The sequence below is a fragment of the Colias eurytheme genome, chromosome 15 (genome assembly GCF_061535395.1).
Source record: "Colias eurytheme isolate Ceu_HAF_F1 chromosome 15, ilColEury1 Martin Lab GWU primary, whole genome shotgun sequence".
Taxonomy (NCBI): Eukaryota; Metazoa; Arthropoda; class Insecta; order Lepidoptera; family Pieridae; genus Colias; species Colias eurytheme.
Window position 1 is genome coordinate 3,270,403 of NC_142994.1, and position 19,352 is coordinate 3,289,754.

General features: G+C 32.0%; 2 protein-coding genes across 6 annotated transcripts in view; both read left to right on the forward strand.

Moving 5' to 3' along the window:
- The first annotated feature begins 1,460 nt into the window (after window positions 1-1,460).
- On the forward strand, window positions 1,461-5,826 carry LOC149902177 (post-GPI attachment to proteins factor 2-like). Its single transcript, XM_090110274.1, has 6 exons — window positions 1,461-1,839; window positions 1,933-2,064; window positions 2,190-2,351; window positions 2,799-2,904; window positions 3,554-3,760; window positions 4,511-5,826. The coding sequence occupies exons 1-6, from the start codon at window positions 1,729-1,731 to the stop codon at window positions 4,639-4,641; spliced, it is 849 nt and encodes a 282-aa protein (XP_089966400.1). The 5' UTR covers window positions 1,461-1,728; the 3' UTR covers window positions 4,642-5,826.
- A 670-nt stretch (window positions 5,827-6,496) lies between these two features.
- The window catches only part of sd (TEA domain transcription factor 1 homolog scalloped), a 66,978-nt gene continuing 54,122 nt past the window's right edge, over window positions 6,497-19,352 (forward strand). Inside the window, exons 1-2 of one of the 5 annotated variants that reach the window (XM_090109881.1) lie at window positions 6,497-6,668; window positions 16,883-16,959. In XM_090109881.1, coding sequence (XP_089966007.1) covers window positions 16,926-16,959 — 34 coding nt within the window. In that variant the 5' untranslated portion in view covers window positions 6,497-6,668; window positions 16,883-16,925. Of the gene's footprint in view, window positions 6,669-6,889; window positions 7,200-16,882; window positions 16,960-19,352 lie in introns of those variants that run through there. The other 4 variants (XM_090109884.1, XM_090109880.1, XM_090109883.1 and 1 more) reach the window with 4 other exon arrangements.

Below are 19,352 nucleotides of genomic sequence, written 5' to 3' on the forward strand. Positions count from 1 at the left end.
ACCATTTGTACCAGGCTAACTTTTGCACAGGTAACCATCGTCGTGTAGCCATTTACGAAAATCACCATACCATACTTTTCGGACGATTCCAAATGGTCGCCATACCGCCGAAAATCTGCAAAAAATTTTTTTTTTCGCCAAACTTTTTGTACCAGTATTGCATTTGGATTTTTGGAGAGTATTTGATAAAATGTGACCATTATTATATTTGCCATACTTCTAGTAGGGGGAAAAAGTGCTGCCATACTTCATAAATAAATTGCTTATTAATTTATAGAAGTGAAGATTTCTACCACCTAGATCTTTGAAATTTTGTATTTATATTTGTTGAACCTCAAACTTATAGGAAAGATTAATGCCATACTGTTACAAATCGTTCAAAATACGAATAAAATCATACAATAAAAAAAAATCTTATACACATTCGCCACCTCCCACAGGTATGGCATTATCACACTTCTATTTATAATCATTCAGGAGTTGTTGAAAAAAAAATTTAGGGTGTTACAAATGGTTCGGCGAAAAAAAAAATTGCAGATTTTCGGTGGTATGGCGACCATTTGGAATCGTCCGAAAAGTATGGCATGGCGATTTTCGTAAATGGCTGCACGACGATGGTTACCTGTGCAAAAGTTAGCCTGGTACAAATGGTTGAATTGTTTTTTTTAAATCAACACATTCGCGTCGGTATGGCGGGCTGTAAGTCACACCGGAAAAGTATGGCATGACACTACCGCCTACTTTTTTTTATGGGCTATCGGTAAATTCTAAAATTTTTGTGTTACAAATCGTTTGACTTCGCTATTTTTCCAACGAGTTCGACTAACGCCCACGCGACTAAGCCGCCGGTACCAGCGTTCACACCATCGTTTTTCTTTTTGTCATTGCGTACTAAGACCCCTGTAGAACCGCCATCCTGTTACAAATGACTCGAAATTTTGTGTCAGTATCTCCCGGTCTATAGCGCAAGTTCTAAGCACACTGTTGACAATTATTTGACACTTTCTGCTTTCAACAAAGGAAATCTGACACGCTAGGAGTAATTGTATTCTTGATCTGACAATGACAGCATCAATGTAACTGTCATGTCAATTTTCGTTTAAAAATAATACATGTTGATTTTTTAAGCAAATAAATATTATCAACGTACACAATATCATTATTCTTAAATATTTTGACTAATAATTAATTGAATTATGAACAGGTATTAAAATAAGAAACTGCGTGTTGATTTATTGTTAATTATTTAACTAGTATCTAAACATTAGGCGTTTAAAATTAATTTGTAGTACTTATTACAAAAAAATATAACATAAAAACATTATAATAACTTCATAAATAGAAAAGCTACATGTAACAAAATATACTTAACGTAGGAACGTTAAGTATTTCATACCAAACAAAGGGTGTAATTATTCACCTTGAGGCATGAAATGCGCAAGTCCAAACAACCTATCTATACTCCACGCCTTAGTTCATATTCTTCAATTTTACAAATTGTGACTTTGTTAAGTTAACGTGATCAATTTAGGACACCAATCGTTGATCAATAAAAAAACGATAGTTATGAATTTGTTAAAAATGTTTACAAAGAGTTTTCATGATTATAATCTGAACGTGTGAAACTAAAATGGTTTCGAAGCAGATCAATACAAATAACTAATAATGAATCGAATATAATTTTTTAAATATGATTTTAATAAACAAATATTGAATGATAGTGAGAAAATGTTAAATGACGCACAGGAAGAGTCGGCACAAAATTCACAATTGTTGCAAAATTATCGCTTAAATAACCCAGAAGATGTGAACAGTGCATTAATCGTTGTAGAACATAAGGTGATCAATTTTTTCATAACTATTTATTTTATAAATGCAGATTTAGCGCTGTAATAATATCGTACCTAGTATTTTTAATTTTATTATTTTTAGGGAGTTTTGTGGACATGTGCGTTAAGGAAAATATGTTTGACTGCCCTTTGGCTTCCATTAGGCGCTTTAATATTTTGTTACGTGACAGCATCTATATTCCAGTCAGATGACATACATGAAACACACTGTAGGGTATGTAACAGTAAGCTTTATATTTACAAGTTAGCACGTATACAGAAATAAAAAATAAATTCGAATTATGACTAAGTGTTGCCATTATATGAAAATTAAATAATGATCTATGTATTTTCTTTCAGGTGTATAATGTAGTGCCATCAATAAGTGCAATTACTGGGATCAGCCCACAAAGGTATATTTGGAGAATATGTATTGCCTACCACTTAGGACCAAGACTATTGATAGGATCTCTATATTATAACTATCATAAAGAGCGCACTGTGTTTATAAGAGATGAAGAGGTAATTTATATTAAATTATTATTTAACAATATTTACAGCCGAGGCGGAATTATAAACTTTTTCTCTCGGAGATCGAACTCTGGACAGCCCCCCTAGACAAGTGACTTTCTATTAGCGTAAAGTTCAATAGAATAGATTATGAATGTATGAGATTGACGTAATCAATCGTCGTCGTCGTCGTAATCAAACGTCAATCTCATACATTCATAATCTATTCTATTGAACTTTACGCTAATAGAAAGCCACTTGTCTAGGGGGGCTGATCAGACATGGATCAGACTAAGTACTGTAATACTATGGAGACATCGATTAGATATTGAATTTTTAAATAAATCCTTAAGTGATTGAAATCACTCAGACACCACATAATATGTCTGTGTATTTTAATTTCTAACCACCATTATTTAAAAAATTTAAATTGCACGTTTTTTTTTTTTTTAATTTCAGACTCGGACTTTGGCTTCGAAATTGGGGGACGCATGCTATTGGTTGAATTTAATTGAACTGTTCGCCCTCACTGGTGTTACCTATGTTTCAAATCGAGAAAATTATTGTAAGTTATTTTTTTCTAATATTCATCATGGCAATACCGTCACGTCATGGAGCAAATCGACAATTTTGGCAAAGAAGTTTCACTTCTGACGCGTGTGCTCGGCACACACGCTCTTTTTTAATTTTGTAAGATATGAAAAAATATAAATCCGTTATTCGTTAATACTTAAATCTTATATAAAAAATGAGTAGGTACCTAAGTCCTAAGTTCTTACTGTTATACAAAAACAATTGAAACATTTTCTATGGTGAGCGCTTAAAAAAAAAAGCGCGCTCATTCTTTTTTGCAACTAAGTTATTGGACCAGCGCCAAGATCGATTTTAGACCGTCCATTATCCATAATGAAAGTAACATTTTCATTCTTTCACCTGAATACAAGCTTTACAAAACCTAGCTAAAGTTTTTACGTTGACCTACTTTTTAAGAAATGCATTCCATTTTCAAACTTAAATTAACGATTTATATTCTGTTAAGTAGGTACGGTGGGTATTATAGTTTTAACGATTATAAATATATGTACCGTAATTAGTACATAATTTAAACATAAATAAATAGTTTATCTCTCGTTTTTAAGTTACGTATTTACTGCATTGCATTTCCATCGGATTAATCAATTACAATGAAACTTATATTGCCCTTAATTTTCCAGTTGTCCACGAGAAGATATTCATAGTGTTCATGGTGGCTTCCCTCTTGCACATGTTATGTAGAGCGCGTGTTGGATGCATCGCTAGTGATGTGCTTGAGCCGGTGCGGACGAACCGACTCGTTTGGAATCTGTTCTTCATAGCCATAGCTGCTACTATTGGACTCATTATTTTCTTCCTAAGACACCGTCTGCTTTGCCGAGACCTTGGTGAGAAAACTTCACTCTATTTCAATGATAAATAATCGTTTTACGATAGATTATTAGAACAGATTATTTCCGAACAATAAGTATGAATTTTACTACTCGATAAAAGATAACAATCAGATCAGATTTTTTTTAGATATTTGTTTCTCTATACCCGATACTACATAAAACATAATATTATGTATAATAAATGCGAAGCTTTGTGTGTATTGGCACGGTATTGGTTAATAATTATATGTATTTATTTATTTATTATTCCTCAATCACGCGAAAACTACCGCACGGATTTCGAAACTTCGCAGTATTGAAACCGAGTGTTCTAGAATAATTAATGCTATAAGTCTTATGAATTTCGTATGCATAAAACAATATTAATAAAGTATTAAGCAGTTAAGTAGTTTATATAATATATTACCTACATAAAAGACCTAGAAACAATAACATTTCTATGATTTTTGGGTGCATTGCGAAAGAAAAGTTTCAATTTTTTGTAAATATGAGTCAAACAATTACTTTAAATTATGAAACATTTATCTCTATCGCATTTTGAAGGAGAAGTATACTGATTCGAACTCCTAACTCTTTGCTTTCACATAATATCTCGTAATTATATGGCAACAAATGAGCAACTGTAGACTGTAGTTACAAGTGTTGCAATCGCTTATTACGATGGAAATTTCGCTCAACATTGTTCCAAACACTTCAAAAACAGTTCTTAGAGTTTGTGTATGCAATAATAATATTAATTTTCAGCTTTTACGTGGTTCTCGGTTTGTGAATACATATTGGCAACAACGAACATGGCTTTCCACGCTATCGTCGTGCGAGATCTGCCTCTACATGAAGTCAAAGTCGTCTGCCCTGATCGGCACAAAACAAATTAATTTCCTATAACTATAAGATAATAACTGCTTTACCGGACGTGTCAAATAACTTTGTTGGTGCGATATTCATGGAATGTTTATTAAAAGATAAGTTAAGTTATAGGCAAGAGCTACATTTCTCCCAGAACGAAGTTATTTTATATGTACCAAATACTTGTAATTATTGTTATGCGTTACGATTGTTTATATAAATTGCACGTGTTGGTTGTTACTGTACTGCCTTTTAGTACTGCACTTGATTTCTATAATACAGCATACAAGAAAGTTATAAATTCGCCCATGTTATACTTGAATTAGTTACTGAATATTTGCAGGACTAAATACTTATAGCCTAAATGTGTATTTACTACTTACAAAATATGTAAATAAATATTTCGTTTGCTGAAATAGTATTTATAACTATGTACTTTACTGTAACGTATAAGGCTATTATCAAAGAAATCGTAAAATGAACACTTCATAAAATGGGATAGTAATATCACATATAGTACCTACTTATATTATATATATTTATTTTTATTCATCGATAAGTCACCGAGTATAATATAATTAAAATTCTCATTATTTATATTATTTTATTAGGCCTTCCATTTTTATATCAGTATTCAGAGCTGCTGCTAGTAAAAATGACAAGAATACAGTACAAACTACCTACCTATGTATTATTCTATTCTTGTTGCATTGTTGAATACTTAATAAAAAGTATTAATTATTATTTAATAAAAAAATATAATATTATGTTTATGTAATATAAATTATAAATCGCTAGTTGTTATATTATATTATATGCTATATATATTTCGCACAAATTTGGTACTTAGTAATTTATGACTTGGCTCAATAATTTTATAACGAGCGTGATTAATTAATTATTATAAGTATCAGTTAACGCTTAAAAGTTACTAAATATGATCCTTCATTAATTTGGTCTTGTCCATTTAAGGACATAATAATTTAAAATTAATATTATTCCCATGATTTTTTCAAGTTTTTTTTTTCTAAGAAACTAATATTTACAATTTGACAATTTGACAATTGACATATGGCAACATTTTTAGAATGTGACGTTTATTTAAATTTGGCAGGGCTAATTTTCTGTATTTTCGAAATTAATGTGCTAAACAGTATTTCGATTATAGTATCATAATTTTATGTATTTCACTTAATATTAAGCTTAAAATAGTGATCGGTACATAATATATTATTATAATATAATATTATTATTCTTAATAAATTTGTTCGGTAAAAATGTGAAGTGGGTGAGTTTTATTTATCCCTTTTGCTTTTCCACGATATAATTTTGTGATGACTCATCTGTAAGTATCCAAAAATCATAAATCTAATATAAATTCCATTAATTAAGTGTTGTTTAATGAATAATATATCAGTCGGAACTAATTAAACAATTTATTTTGGATTACGTCTTATTACACGATTGTAGAGTCATGAAATCTCAAATTATATTTAAAAATGTTTCAAAAAAAGTATTTTGCTTAATATTAACTACTTAATTATATGGATCATCACAATAATTGATTCTAGTAAAGTTTTAAAGTTTTTAAAACAAATCTTCTCGTATTATAATATGCTAACAAGAGTCATCTATCGGCATCTAAAAATGTTCTCGTTCGTACACTAGATGGCGGAACGAGTCTGCTAATTCGGTTTGTTGTAGTATAAGCAGTACCTAGATAGTCGTTTTGTTTCGTAACAAAGATGGCGGCGAACGGGAGCTACGCAGGTATAAGTTTTCCTTGTGTGCGTGTATACGTGCACAAAATTTCACGTTTGACCACTCTAGTCACGCACACACGCTTAGAATGCCGGGTGTTCGCGGGGCGAGGGGAGTAACGTCCGTGAAGTTCTGTCAGCATATGCGCAAACGAGGTGCGCATTCGTCGCGTGCGTTGTCGGGATTCTTTGTGCCATTCTTCGCATACCAATAAGAGTATATTCTTTTAAATTACTCCCAAATTGACATCTTATCAAAATTCGCCCCTTCACCTCACCTTCTAAGACCGTACTAGGTAAGTAAAAAATAATTTTTACCGGTTTTTCATACAATTAATTCGAGATTTCGGTGATTTTTATTAGGGAATGTCAACAATGCGATCGCGATCCTGCAATATTTTACATAGTTGTCGTGTTTGCTTGGGTTCGACTTCCGGTCGTTCGGGTGTCGGCATTTCGCGATGTAAACATTATCTAGTTTTAGGCATCAGACATTTGGGAAAGCTCTGTAGGGCATGAAGTGTGCTCAAGGTGTTTTTGTGTTGTTAATTTTGCTCGAGTGCTTACTGAGATGGCGCAATTTTCGAAAGACGCGGTATGGTATAGTTCGACCGCGATACACTTCAGTCGCGTTGGTGGCTTTATGTGATTTGACGTATTCCGCGCGCGGTGATGACACTTGTCAGGTTAATTTATGAAATGTCAAACGTTTTATATGTAATTCGCGAGTGAATAAACTGTAAACAATTTGTTAGTGAATTAAATATTGATGCAGTGAAAATTTTATAGTGTAATGGACTGTTATTTCTCAAAATTTTGCCCAAGGCGTGAGTATTTATCAAGATAGCGAAAACAAACAAACAAAATTCCTCAAATTCTCTGAATGTTTCGTTAGATTTTCCGCGCGGTGCAGTGTTGTGTTAATACGTGAAAATAAAAAAAAATCAAATAGGAAATTTTGTTGCTCTGTTACATACCTACCTACATATTTATAGATTCAGTGAACGATTAATATATTTTTTTTAAATTTACTACTAAATCTCAATAAGTAATTTTAAATCGTAATTGTTTTCTTGACTTCATAAAAGATTAATTTTAAGTTGAAATACTTATTATTAACTAATTTTATAATTTAATATTAAATCTTTTTCTGGCTAATAAAATCGGGCAAAATATTAGATTAATTTCTTAATTAATTTGTCTAACTGCAATAGGGTACCTATATACCTATTGTTTTTATTTAAGTGATGAAATTCAACAAAATTTCTTTCAACAAGTAGGTAAAAAATTAACCCTTAATTTCTGTTTTTTTTTTACAAAATATGAGTGTTCAGTGAAATATTTAATTTAGACGTAGGTATAATCAATGATAATAATTAATAATCAAGAAAAACGGAAAATTTATCACACATTTTTTAAATGTTTATTGTGTTCTATACTAAATAGGCATTTCAAATCATACTTTTCATGTCTCATGTCTAGGTATATTATGTTTTTATATAAATTACTAAATACATACGAAGTAAGTAAGTTTCGAGTTACGAGTTCATGTCCATTTAATTTTGAATCAGCAAATTGATGAAAAGTAGCTATTATAAGCACGTCGGTAAATTTAAATCGTGAAATACGTGTACAAATGTTCCTATGTGAGCTCTACATGATTCATCACTCGTAAGTGCTATTGATAGACTTATAGGCGCATTACGTACAAAATAATCACATGTTGTTCTTTTATAAACCTCATTTAATTGTGAGGCGAGTGAATAAGAACATATTTTGAATCAATTACCAATTCCTAGAACGGCGCTTTTCTAAGAAACTGTATTTACACATCTTTAGATTGTGAGGCGCTTCACTTGCGTATCTGTCGGTCTCTCGAATGACTGCCAAGAGTTATTTTGGTCAATATGGTTGATGTTTTTATTGCGCGTCGCGACGCGGACGACGCCGAAGACTCGAGAGTCACACGACAAGCAATAAGACGTGTAAACTGCTGACACTTCCAGCCCTCACGCGCCTTCGCACCTAATGGATGATCTAAAACGATTTATCACGCTCCTCGAGCGAAAATTGGTTGTAATCAAACTTTATTACTCTTGTGTAAATGTTGGGCAAAATTTTCGTTTCCCATCTCACGCATTCGAATGTTCTTTCGAGTAATTTAAGGAATAAATGCAAGGATCGGATGTAATATCGTGTGCGTGATTGCTTAGCGAGGATGAATTACGTTCCCTTAATTGAAGGGCTGGAAGAGCACCGGATGCTATCTTAGTAGGTATTATATTTGCGGCGAATAAGTTCTTAAAATACGTAAAATATGGAAGATGTAAGGCCTATTAAACTTATAACATACATTGAATAACGTAAGGTTAAGCTACCTGCTCTTATTGACCCGTAGAAGGTTCACACCCTAATCCCAAAAGAAACTCCCTGACCACGAATCAAAGCCATTAAGTGCCACACATTGTGAAATGTATTATAATGCCTTCCATTGTGAATTTGTGAATGAATTTTACGAATTGAACCTGTCTTCCCACAATTAGGTACCTGTAATTTGACTAATTGTTAGAAAACTGCACTATACATAACTCATTGGTGGTCGGTATATAAAAAGAAAATCTTTAATAGATCTCGATAAATATTATTATCAATTCATTATGATGACTTTCTCCCAAGTGCAACAGTCTATAAATGAGATGAAAAATTCGCCGAGTCTGGAGATATGATTGCGACGTCTGTCCAGTAGCCTCGCTCTATTCTCGGACTACTATTTGTGGATTATTCCCGCGTTGAACCATTACAGTTGTTCCTACACTATGTATCTTAGTATTATGACAAGAAAGTACAAATTTATAACGCTTCACTGACAAATGATCTTTTCCATTTTATACTTGAACAAAAGGATTTTTAACCGACTTCAAAAAAAGGAGGAGGTTATCAATTCGGCCGGTATGTTTTTTTTTTTTTTTTACGTATGTACACCGATTACTCCGAGGTTTCTGAACCGATTTACGTGATTCTTTTTTTGTTCGATGCGGGATGGTGTCGAATTGGTCCCATAAAAATTTTAATCGGATAGGCCCAGTAGTTTTTATTTTATGAGCATTTTTGTCTGTATATTTGTAAATGTTGCAAGTGCAAGTTTGAAGTCGGTTGTTTTTAACGCAGTTATCACTTGTCTCTATTCGTTTATACATAATCAGAAATAAAAAGAAAATCTTTATTATGAAGAGATAAACGGAGATAGAACGTTGTATGAAATTTGTGTCGCGTGTAAATTTACTGGTTAGTAAGCACTTCTCACGTATTCCGAACGTAAACAATGTTATTTGTCTTTTTGTTGGTCATGCAAGATATCGTTACAATAAGCACTTTACTATCACTGAACTCAGTTTTCTTGGTAAACTTTATCACTTTGTTTATAGATTAAGGCACGTGTAAATTATAATGAAATTTATTATATTACATAACATGTAATATAAATTGAGACTTTAATAAATAATTACTAATGGAGATTACGAGTTATTCATGCACAAACTTAAAATGGACTCAAAACTCACGCAAGATATTAAATAATTCACGCACGTGGGTCAGATAATATTTATTGTCGTTATCATTTAAATAAGAATTACAATTTAGATATTAAAAATAAACCGCCAAAGACAAATAAATTGTTTATTCATCACTAGCTTTCCGCCCGCAGCTTTACCCATGTGTTCAAAGAAAATTCTCATGAGAATGAGATATTTCGCAGAGGTAAAATGTTCTCTTTATCACTATCGAGCCTCCAAACTATCTCCAGCCACAAAAATTATACCCTGAAAACACCTTGTTGCGACTTGAAAAAATACAAACTGACGAAATTACACTTTGAACAAGAAGCGTTATTATCATATAATAGGTACTTATTCCAAACATCGTAAATGTAAAAATCTTAAATCTTTTGTCAACTGAAAATAGATTTTTATAGGTTTTGTAAATCAAAATAACGATCCTACGCACATCCCTCTACTGAATCGCGATTTCAAATAAAATGTAATATTAACTCTTACATTGAAAGGAAAAATCGAATAAAATTTTGCAGAAATTTTTACGATTGAGTTCACATTGCGCGTATTGCAGGTAGCATTCGATATGAAGCCCACTGAGTTCACTTGTTAAACTATCGTTATAGTTGGAATTGTTCTCCGCCTGTAGCCGTTCTTGGCGATTTAATTAAACTTGTTATTTGTACGTTTTATTTCTGAATTGTGCGCTGAGTTCGCTTTGATTGTCCATTCTGTGAGCTTTACCTACCTGGCCTTTTGTCTTCAGTGCAGTCAATTTCTAACTAACTTGTATTGTTGCAAAATTTTACAACTGACGTTAGCTCAGGTTCCAAATTGTTTTATTAAACTGTTCGATTAAAACATTTTAGGCGTTTTTGTGACTGGACTGATCCGTAAGTCCGTAACGCTTTATCGTCAAGTTAGGATTTTGAAAGTAAATCTAAAGTTGATCTTGCTTAAACTAAACTAATTGCTGCTAATTTTTCTAAACCCAAACTATAACTGACATTAACAGAAATTATACTTACACATACTGAGAGTGTAATGCCTTTTTGATAACTTTAACGTTAATTTAAAAAGTATTCAAATACATAGGAATTTCGTAAAATTAAATTGATATGTAAAATGCCACCGATCAATACAATTTGCATTGATTATATGAATTTGCGTGTTGTATCCCTTCTTCATAATGCAAAACAAATTCCCGAATAATAACTTAAATTACTGTTTGGATCATAAATAATGGCAATACAAAATACAGTAATTTTCACAATTTTATCTAATGAACCATAATAGTAACCTCAAATTATTAATGTGAATGTATTACTTTATGATTATTAGGTATAATAATGAGGTAATATATAATATCCATTATAAACTAGAATGCAACGAGTTGGGGTTAATAACGACTAATTGAAAAATTGGTAAATTATATCCATCTTAATGGGGGTAGTCACATTTTGATAAATATCTTATGGGGCGACGTATGTGCTATGAATTTATACTGCATGAAGAGACTGATATTGTTACTATAATACGTATTATGTAGATACGGAGTACTCCTTTTTCTTGAAAAAAGAAGATATTTAAGTATGGGTTTAGATCAACTTATTAAAAACGGTACTTTGACACTAACCGATAAATAGAGCATCCTAAATGTTACGAAGTGTGCCTACTAAAATAATTAATTTGAAGAAGATCACTCTAAACTTGAGGAAATGACGCTTAGTTTACTGTATAAAACTTTGTTCGAGACGTTTAATGAATCACTTTTTCCGTGATAATACTAATTCAGTGATAAGACTGCCACTGTTGTTCTGATAATATTTTTGACAAGTTACCGAGAAACGGTTAATGCTAAGGTGATTATTTCCTTACTTTTGTTTTCGTTTGACTTCGTTCAAATTTTTATTTTACAGGGTTGAATGTTAAACAAAATATTTTACATATGCTATGAACAGCTTGTTTCATGGACCCTATTGATTAATTATGTATCCTTACAACCGATCATAAACGATTTCCACTGATATCAAAATATCGAGAGATGATCTTAAGATTTATGATCAGTTGGTATTTGAAATGCTTTTGTGGCGATACCGCATTACATATTGATGAGATGTTATAAGCCTTGCCTGATGCCTCTGTGATCATTCTTCAAGATAAAATAAGTGAGCAATTTCATTTTCAATAAAAAACAATTTTAACAAACAATTATCTTGATCACAAAATTAATGGCAGATACATAAAATATCAAAGTCAACAAGATAATATTCGAATAATATATGTGTATAATAATATATATCCAATCTTCACTATCTTAACCACAATGTAACGTCTTACACGTGTTTCAAGCACCATAGCTAATACCAATTCGATATTTATCAAACATGATTTAACAGCAGTATTAATAGCGGCATTAAATTGAAATTACACATCGTGGTATGGCACAGACCAGGCAGTTATGTATATTGATTTTCACGTGTCTCCTCCCATACCTGTCCTGCCTTCGTTGCTTTTGATAATGGGCCCGAATTTCGTAATTTGAAATTATAACCAACCTCGGTAAATCGTCGACAATTTTGTTAACTGCCTAATAACATACTCAACACATGAATTATATATTTATTAGCCTTAAAAACTTTATTACGTGTCATTATTTTCATTTAACGGCTCGTTGAAAACTTTATGCGGCGCTACTTATATTTGTTGATAGGATATAACTCTAGCAAGAGTAACGTAATCTGTGAATGTGTTAAAAATTGTTAGTTATTATGATTAATAGAAATTACGATGATGGTAATATATTATGTTAATGTCAATAAATCGTGATTTTATTATCGGTACGTTTGATTTACATCCGAGGGAGTTGTGGAGTGTTTTAGCCTCAATTCTCAATCCAGAAGATTGATGTTGCGTCGCTCCCGCAGCTACTTCGAAGGAGCGCGGCTGTCGCGCGATAAATTAAACGCAACTCATATTAGAAGCGGAATAATAAAACTATACGATCATCCCGCTCCTACTTAGCCGAAGATGCCGTGAGAGACAAGGATGTAGATAAATGCGTTACGAAAGGACTGCTTTTTTATTATTCCACGACGAAGGTAACCGTTATCCGTAACTTTACTTAATGACGACTTAAGATGTTTGATTTAGATTTCCTCGGAATGTAGTTAATTATTTTTATCCAAATATATTTAAATTAATTTAATAAACGGAATTTCAATGATAATATAAAAACAAAATGGAGATATTTATAACAAATTTTAAATTTACAATACTTTTAAGACAATGTTATTTTTTGTGGCAATAATAATATTTTTTTCAGGCTTTTTACAGTTTACATCCCTTAAACTGAGGACAATGATAAATCAATAAGTAATATATATATAAGAAAGTAGGTATCTATTTTTTCTGACGAATGGCAGGCAGGCATGGCACACGGTTGCCTCGTCCATACAACAAGGTGTATAACATAAAACAGCCACATAAGTGATATAAATATAAAATGTTAGTACCTATATACGAAGGACTAGTATCGAGCAGACGTCATTAAAGCATCATAAAAATAAATAGCATAAGAAACTTATTTAGGTTAAGCATTATATGTAGCAACAAGTATGCAGGCGAGGCGATCCAACGAGATTGCTTGTCCGGCCATGGCGTACCTATCTGCAATCGGTAAACGGTTACTTTAAGTCTTGATATGCGAAGTATTCCCCATGGAATGTCACCGTCACTGTACTGTACTTATATGCGCTCGGACGCACTGAATTTTTTCTTATCGCCGATGCATTTTCTGCAAGTTTTCAATGTGAGCGACATAAGCGAAACGTAGTGTCGTGTCATTAAATAATAATTGGTGCGTTTTGAAAGTTTTATTGCGTTTTGGTGAATACGCAGTTGAAGAATATCACATTTTTTTAATATAAGACAAGAACTGATTGCAATTATATATTGTTGGAAATTATCAGAACTATGATTACCTGAATAAAGAATCGCATGCTTCTTTGATATGTCAATAGACTGCTAGATTTTTTCATTACCCTCTAATTCAGTAGAGGCGTGGATATTAAGCCGGCGGTAATAACTCGCCCGACTCCCGTCATCCATCACGGACGGTGCAATCGTTCCGCTGTCAGTTCTATTCCGGGACGCTCCGTTTTCGCTAATGATTCTCCGTCGCCCTTAGATCACACATTTACTACCAGGTTTATTCTTTCCATCAACAATTCTCTAGTCTATTTTCCTCTTACGTACATACGTTACATTTTTTATTTTATTCTTGTCCGGAACTAAACGGAAAAGTATATTGCGAATCAGAGTCAAATTTTATTTGCGTAGGTAATACGAGCACATCACTATTTGCTCCTAATGCGGCGCAAGTTAAATGTTCGCAGTTGCAGCGCAACCTCGCTGTTTATGAGTTTCGTACAAATAAAAGCGTAAATGCCGGATCGCGTTCCATGTGAGAGAGTTTATAATTTATTTGCGTCGCAGTTTTCTGGCGACGATTTTCCCACAGGGGCGGTGTCTCAAACGAACCGCACCCGCCCTTTATGTGGTTTTTTGTGGCGACACAAAATACTCCAGTGGAAAACATTCAGTGATAACTGGTAACAATCGCTGCCGCCCGGATGCCCCTACCATTCCACGCATACCTTTCGTTGGACCTCGAATGATACTTTTTCATCTAGCAACGCGTCGTTGAGTAAAACCTATGCTTCGTGACTGGAGCTATAAACGATCATTAATTAATTATTTCCAATATCTACAATACAAATCAAATATCTACCTGTTTAAATAGGTCCATTTACCGTTTAACAGGAACGGGAATACTTCAGTGTAAATGTATAGTGTAATTCATAGAGATGATTAGGAAGACCTCGATTCACCATCCGTGTTGAGGTCTATTATTCTATACCTACGTCTTGTTATTACTGTGATACAATAGCTATACTTCACAGTACATACATACATACATCCGCTTATCAGCCGGTCCTACAAAATAAATTGTTTAGAAAACAAAACTTATGTTCCTCAAACAATCTTTAAATAATAAAATAATATTTATTGCTTGGAAAGAAAGGGGAGAAATCCGTAGAAACGGAACATTTTCATGCTCATGCTCTAGTACATATTTTTTATTAATGTCCCATTGTTTCTTAATCGCTACGCTCTAGATTTGATACACTGATAAGTTTCCGTTAAAGTTAAAAGTTGAGTAAGGAGCTACTTTTGTCGGCTCTTTCCGTCCCAAAAGCGTGCTGGCCAGATCTCTAATCAGATTCTACATATCACTCGGTTCGATCTCTATTTGACAGGCAAAGGATTCATTTGAACGAACAAATATGTCGATTTTTCAAACAACAAACTGACTGGAGCTAATAAAATATTGTTCAAAGAAATATTCATTAAAATTTCTCATACATACCTTTATGGAGGTATTGGTTTGGTATGCCCATAGTTACGTGCGAGTTGTTTTATTTTAAGAGGTTTCTTATGTAAATAAGTACCATTATATTGGTCCTGAAAATTGTTGGTTGGTCATTAAGAAGTTGGCTATTAACTAAATATAAATTAAATCAAGTAACGCTTTATAAAATATTAGGATGACAACAAGGAATATAGGTATTTTCCACAAGTTATTGTACTTTAAAAGCGCAACCTTATTCATTAGTTGTAATCGATAAAATATTAGCTTTAGAATGAGCATTTAGAGAAAAAAAATTAACAATCCGAAACGATAACAAATGGTATAATTAGCTATATAGCATATGACAATTAGCTAGAACTGACAAAATTATATTACATATAGTTATAGGAGCAATAGTCTGTTATCTCTTTCATTACTTCGCGCACTAGGTACATTATTAACCGAGTACGTCTCATTTCACTTGACAATTTTTCAATGCATTAAAACCATTCATTTAGTTGCAAAATAATCGTACAAATCTCACGCTAGATGTATCACTGTTCTAGTTAAACGGTAATAAATCGTATGCTTAGCGGCGCGGTGACTTATGTACATTATTAACAATAGTGGTATTATACGCGATTTCCAAACCGAGCCGCGCATTGCAGATCGTTTGTCATGAGCAAATTGCTATTTATGAGGATTATCCATTCTTAATCGTGTCCAATTGTTCGTTCACGCATGCAATATTTGAAAAGTCGCTTTATCTCAGTGTAGGAAAAATTCCTTTCCCAGCCCTCTCACCTGGCATTGTTTCCGTAAACAGTGCAGCTCATAAATAAGCGATAGATATTTAGCTAACAATCGAACTCCGATGGGCATTTGGTCAGATTCCGAGGCAGGCAGCCATGGAAGCCACGTGTGCTCGCCTCCGCATGCCTCCGGCTGAATATGCAACCCTTGCTGCATGAATTTTGGCCCCTATTCGGAATATTCCATGCACATTGGCTTATGTTGCCGAGCAATGTATTGGTCGAATGAAATGTGCGATAATCGAATATCTTGATTCTATCTTCAACAGTAGAAAATTCAATTATTCATGCGTCGTTCACATTTTGAAAATTTGCGTTCATTTATGTGGATTTGATTTTGAATGGAGTTGTAGAAAAATTGTTTAAGTTCATGATTAATGATAGAGACTTAGTAATAAATGAATTTCATGTAGTAAGGCTTACAAAAAGCTCAAAACAAAAGTCTGTAAGTACGTTGACTAAAAAAGAAAACTAAACCTTTGTCGCTTCACGTCATTTTTTAACTACTTAGGATTAATATCAGCTTAATGTTTGAGTAATGAGTTCCATAATCTATAGATATTATGTAGGTAATGAGCAACAATCCCTTTATGCAATTACATTTACCTACAATTAATAACGTCAGAGATTATGTAGTTTTACTATTTCATACTCATTAAGGAAGTTTCAATTCATTCAAGTATGTATTCAGTATTCAGTGGAAGTTAAGTTTAAATGTGTTATTAATTTCTTTTTAGGTAAGTGACAAATGGAAAGTTTACATCGGTGATCGATACACTCATGATGCACCCAGCAGGATACTACGCAAACCTTGGTAAGAATACCAAAAAAACTAGGAATCTCTTTATGCCCCTCGTTTGTTTTGTATAACCAATGGCATAATAACGAATATTCCTACTTTTCATGAATCATACATGTTTTTGTCTGGATATCTATATTACAAAATATAATAAAAAAAGTTGCAAATCATACTTTGTTTTCATAAATTTAACTATATTTATTATTTACTACAAGCATATCTTTATGCGAGTGATTCAATTCACAATTATTATGATTATTTATCTTTACGCTATCTTATCGTTTTCGCTAAAGTATTGTGAAGGATGTATGACGTCACCATAAGTTATCTGAAGGAAAGTTTAGGTGATTATCTAATAAGTAAACAAAATCAATATTTGCAATTTGTGGTTGAAGGACGTTTGAAATTGTACCCATTTTTCATGAAGATGTATTAGACCGTAACGAAATAATTATATGAATACGTAATGTTCTAACTTTTTACATAAGGTATTCGACTACATGAAAGTAAGAATCTTTCTAACGAAAGTCTAAAATTATTTGGGTCAAACGCGTTGAGTTTGTTTATTCTAAATTTGCTATAACAAATTGCAAGTTAAATAAAACCAGTTGATCGGAACACGTGTTGGTTGTAAAGTAAATCTTGCTTACGACATGCAACAAGGTAATTTCTTAAACACAAATTAAATGGGTATTATCATAGCGTACATTTATATCTATGCATAATAATCAATATCTCATGACTCTTATCTATCTCTGAACTTACGCTGATTGTAAAATGAAAATATTTACGTTTTTTTTTCTTGTGGTACCTTCTCAGACGTTTGATATTAAAGCCATAGAACGATTTTATATGTAGGATATGGATGATTTTATATATTTTAATCTATGTTAACTTTTAGATTATACAAAATGAACACGAATATACTTACGCATGATTTTACTCTCAACGATTTGCATGCTAGCAGCAGAAAAATCTGAAATAATATGAATGCTCCGCTTACAACATTAAAAATATATTAATCGTTTATTTTTAAATAGTGTGCTATAACCTGTATAAAATTGATAATAATTGTAATGGAAAGGAACTGGTACAGCTGCGCAGTGTCAGACTTTCACTTCTTAATTAAACGATATAAGTGTCCCTGGGAAACGGGTCCTTGCTTGTATAAAGTAATTTATATTGTTATGAACATAAGTTAAAATAAATTATTAAAAATACGCGTATGAAAATAGTGACTTTTTGACGTATTTAAAGATAACTATTGCTTGAAACTTGCACAGTCACTTCTCTGTTTAAGACGATAACAAATAATGCGTCTTTATTAATGTTTTAATGTTTGGTTTTACGGAATAATTCTAAATTTATGAATGAATGATTGTCAATCTGACTGAAAATATTAATTTCATATCGATTATCCATCCAATATTTATTTTAATCTGTCCGTGATCACGCGCATCATTCATAACAGGTTCAATTTATTAATTTAATATCCATATATAAAATCTGTTTTTTTATATTCAATAGCATGTTTTTTATATAGTTACTAAAAACATCTGTTTATCATAAACATATTTGGAAATTAATAAACAATATTACTATCGAAAAATCATGATAATATTTTCCCTGTTATTTAAGTACTTATTATAAAAAGATTATAAGCACCTATAGATTATTAATTTTAAATTTTATTAATATAATTATTATAATTGATAAAGAATCAAACCGAAAAATTATTATCTTTTTTCGCAAATGTTTTTTTATTATTTTTATTTATTTTAATAATAATTATAACTACTTAGATTATATTGTGAATAAATAAATAATAAATATGTGTTATAAATCTTAACATTCGTTAATTACTTTCGCCTGAAACCGGATCTTTTAAATATACCAAACAATTTCATTTGCGTATAAAACATGAAATAAACATAAAAGTGTACCAAAGAACCTTGCATATTGTTTTCTAGATCTCTATTTGCATTTGTTGCATAATTAATTTGATACTGATAATATCATGTGTGCAATAGTTAGCGTAAAATGCATTGACTTTAAAAGATCCTTCACAAATCCATGGCATAAAATAATACACGCTCTAATAAGTACATACATATTTGCGAAATGAGTTTCGAATCGTTTTATTAGAAAGTATGATTGATATTTATGTGATAAGTGATTGTATTTTGATTTCATTAATGAATAATTAAGCAAAATATATCATTGTTTTCTGTTTGCTGTATCGATGATACTCACTGAATGTGGATTATCTTGTTAATTCTACTAATATGATTAATGATAAATATGTTATACAAACACGCTTAAACAACAACGGATTGGATGAAAATTGCATGGTCATTAAAAATACACAAGGGTTATCTTTATTACAATTGAAAAAAGGTATCCCGTTA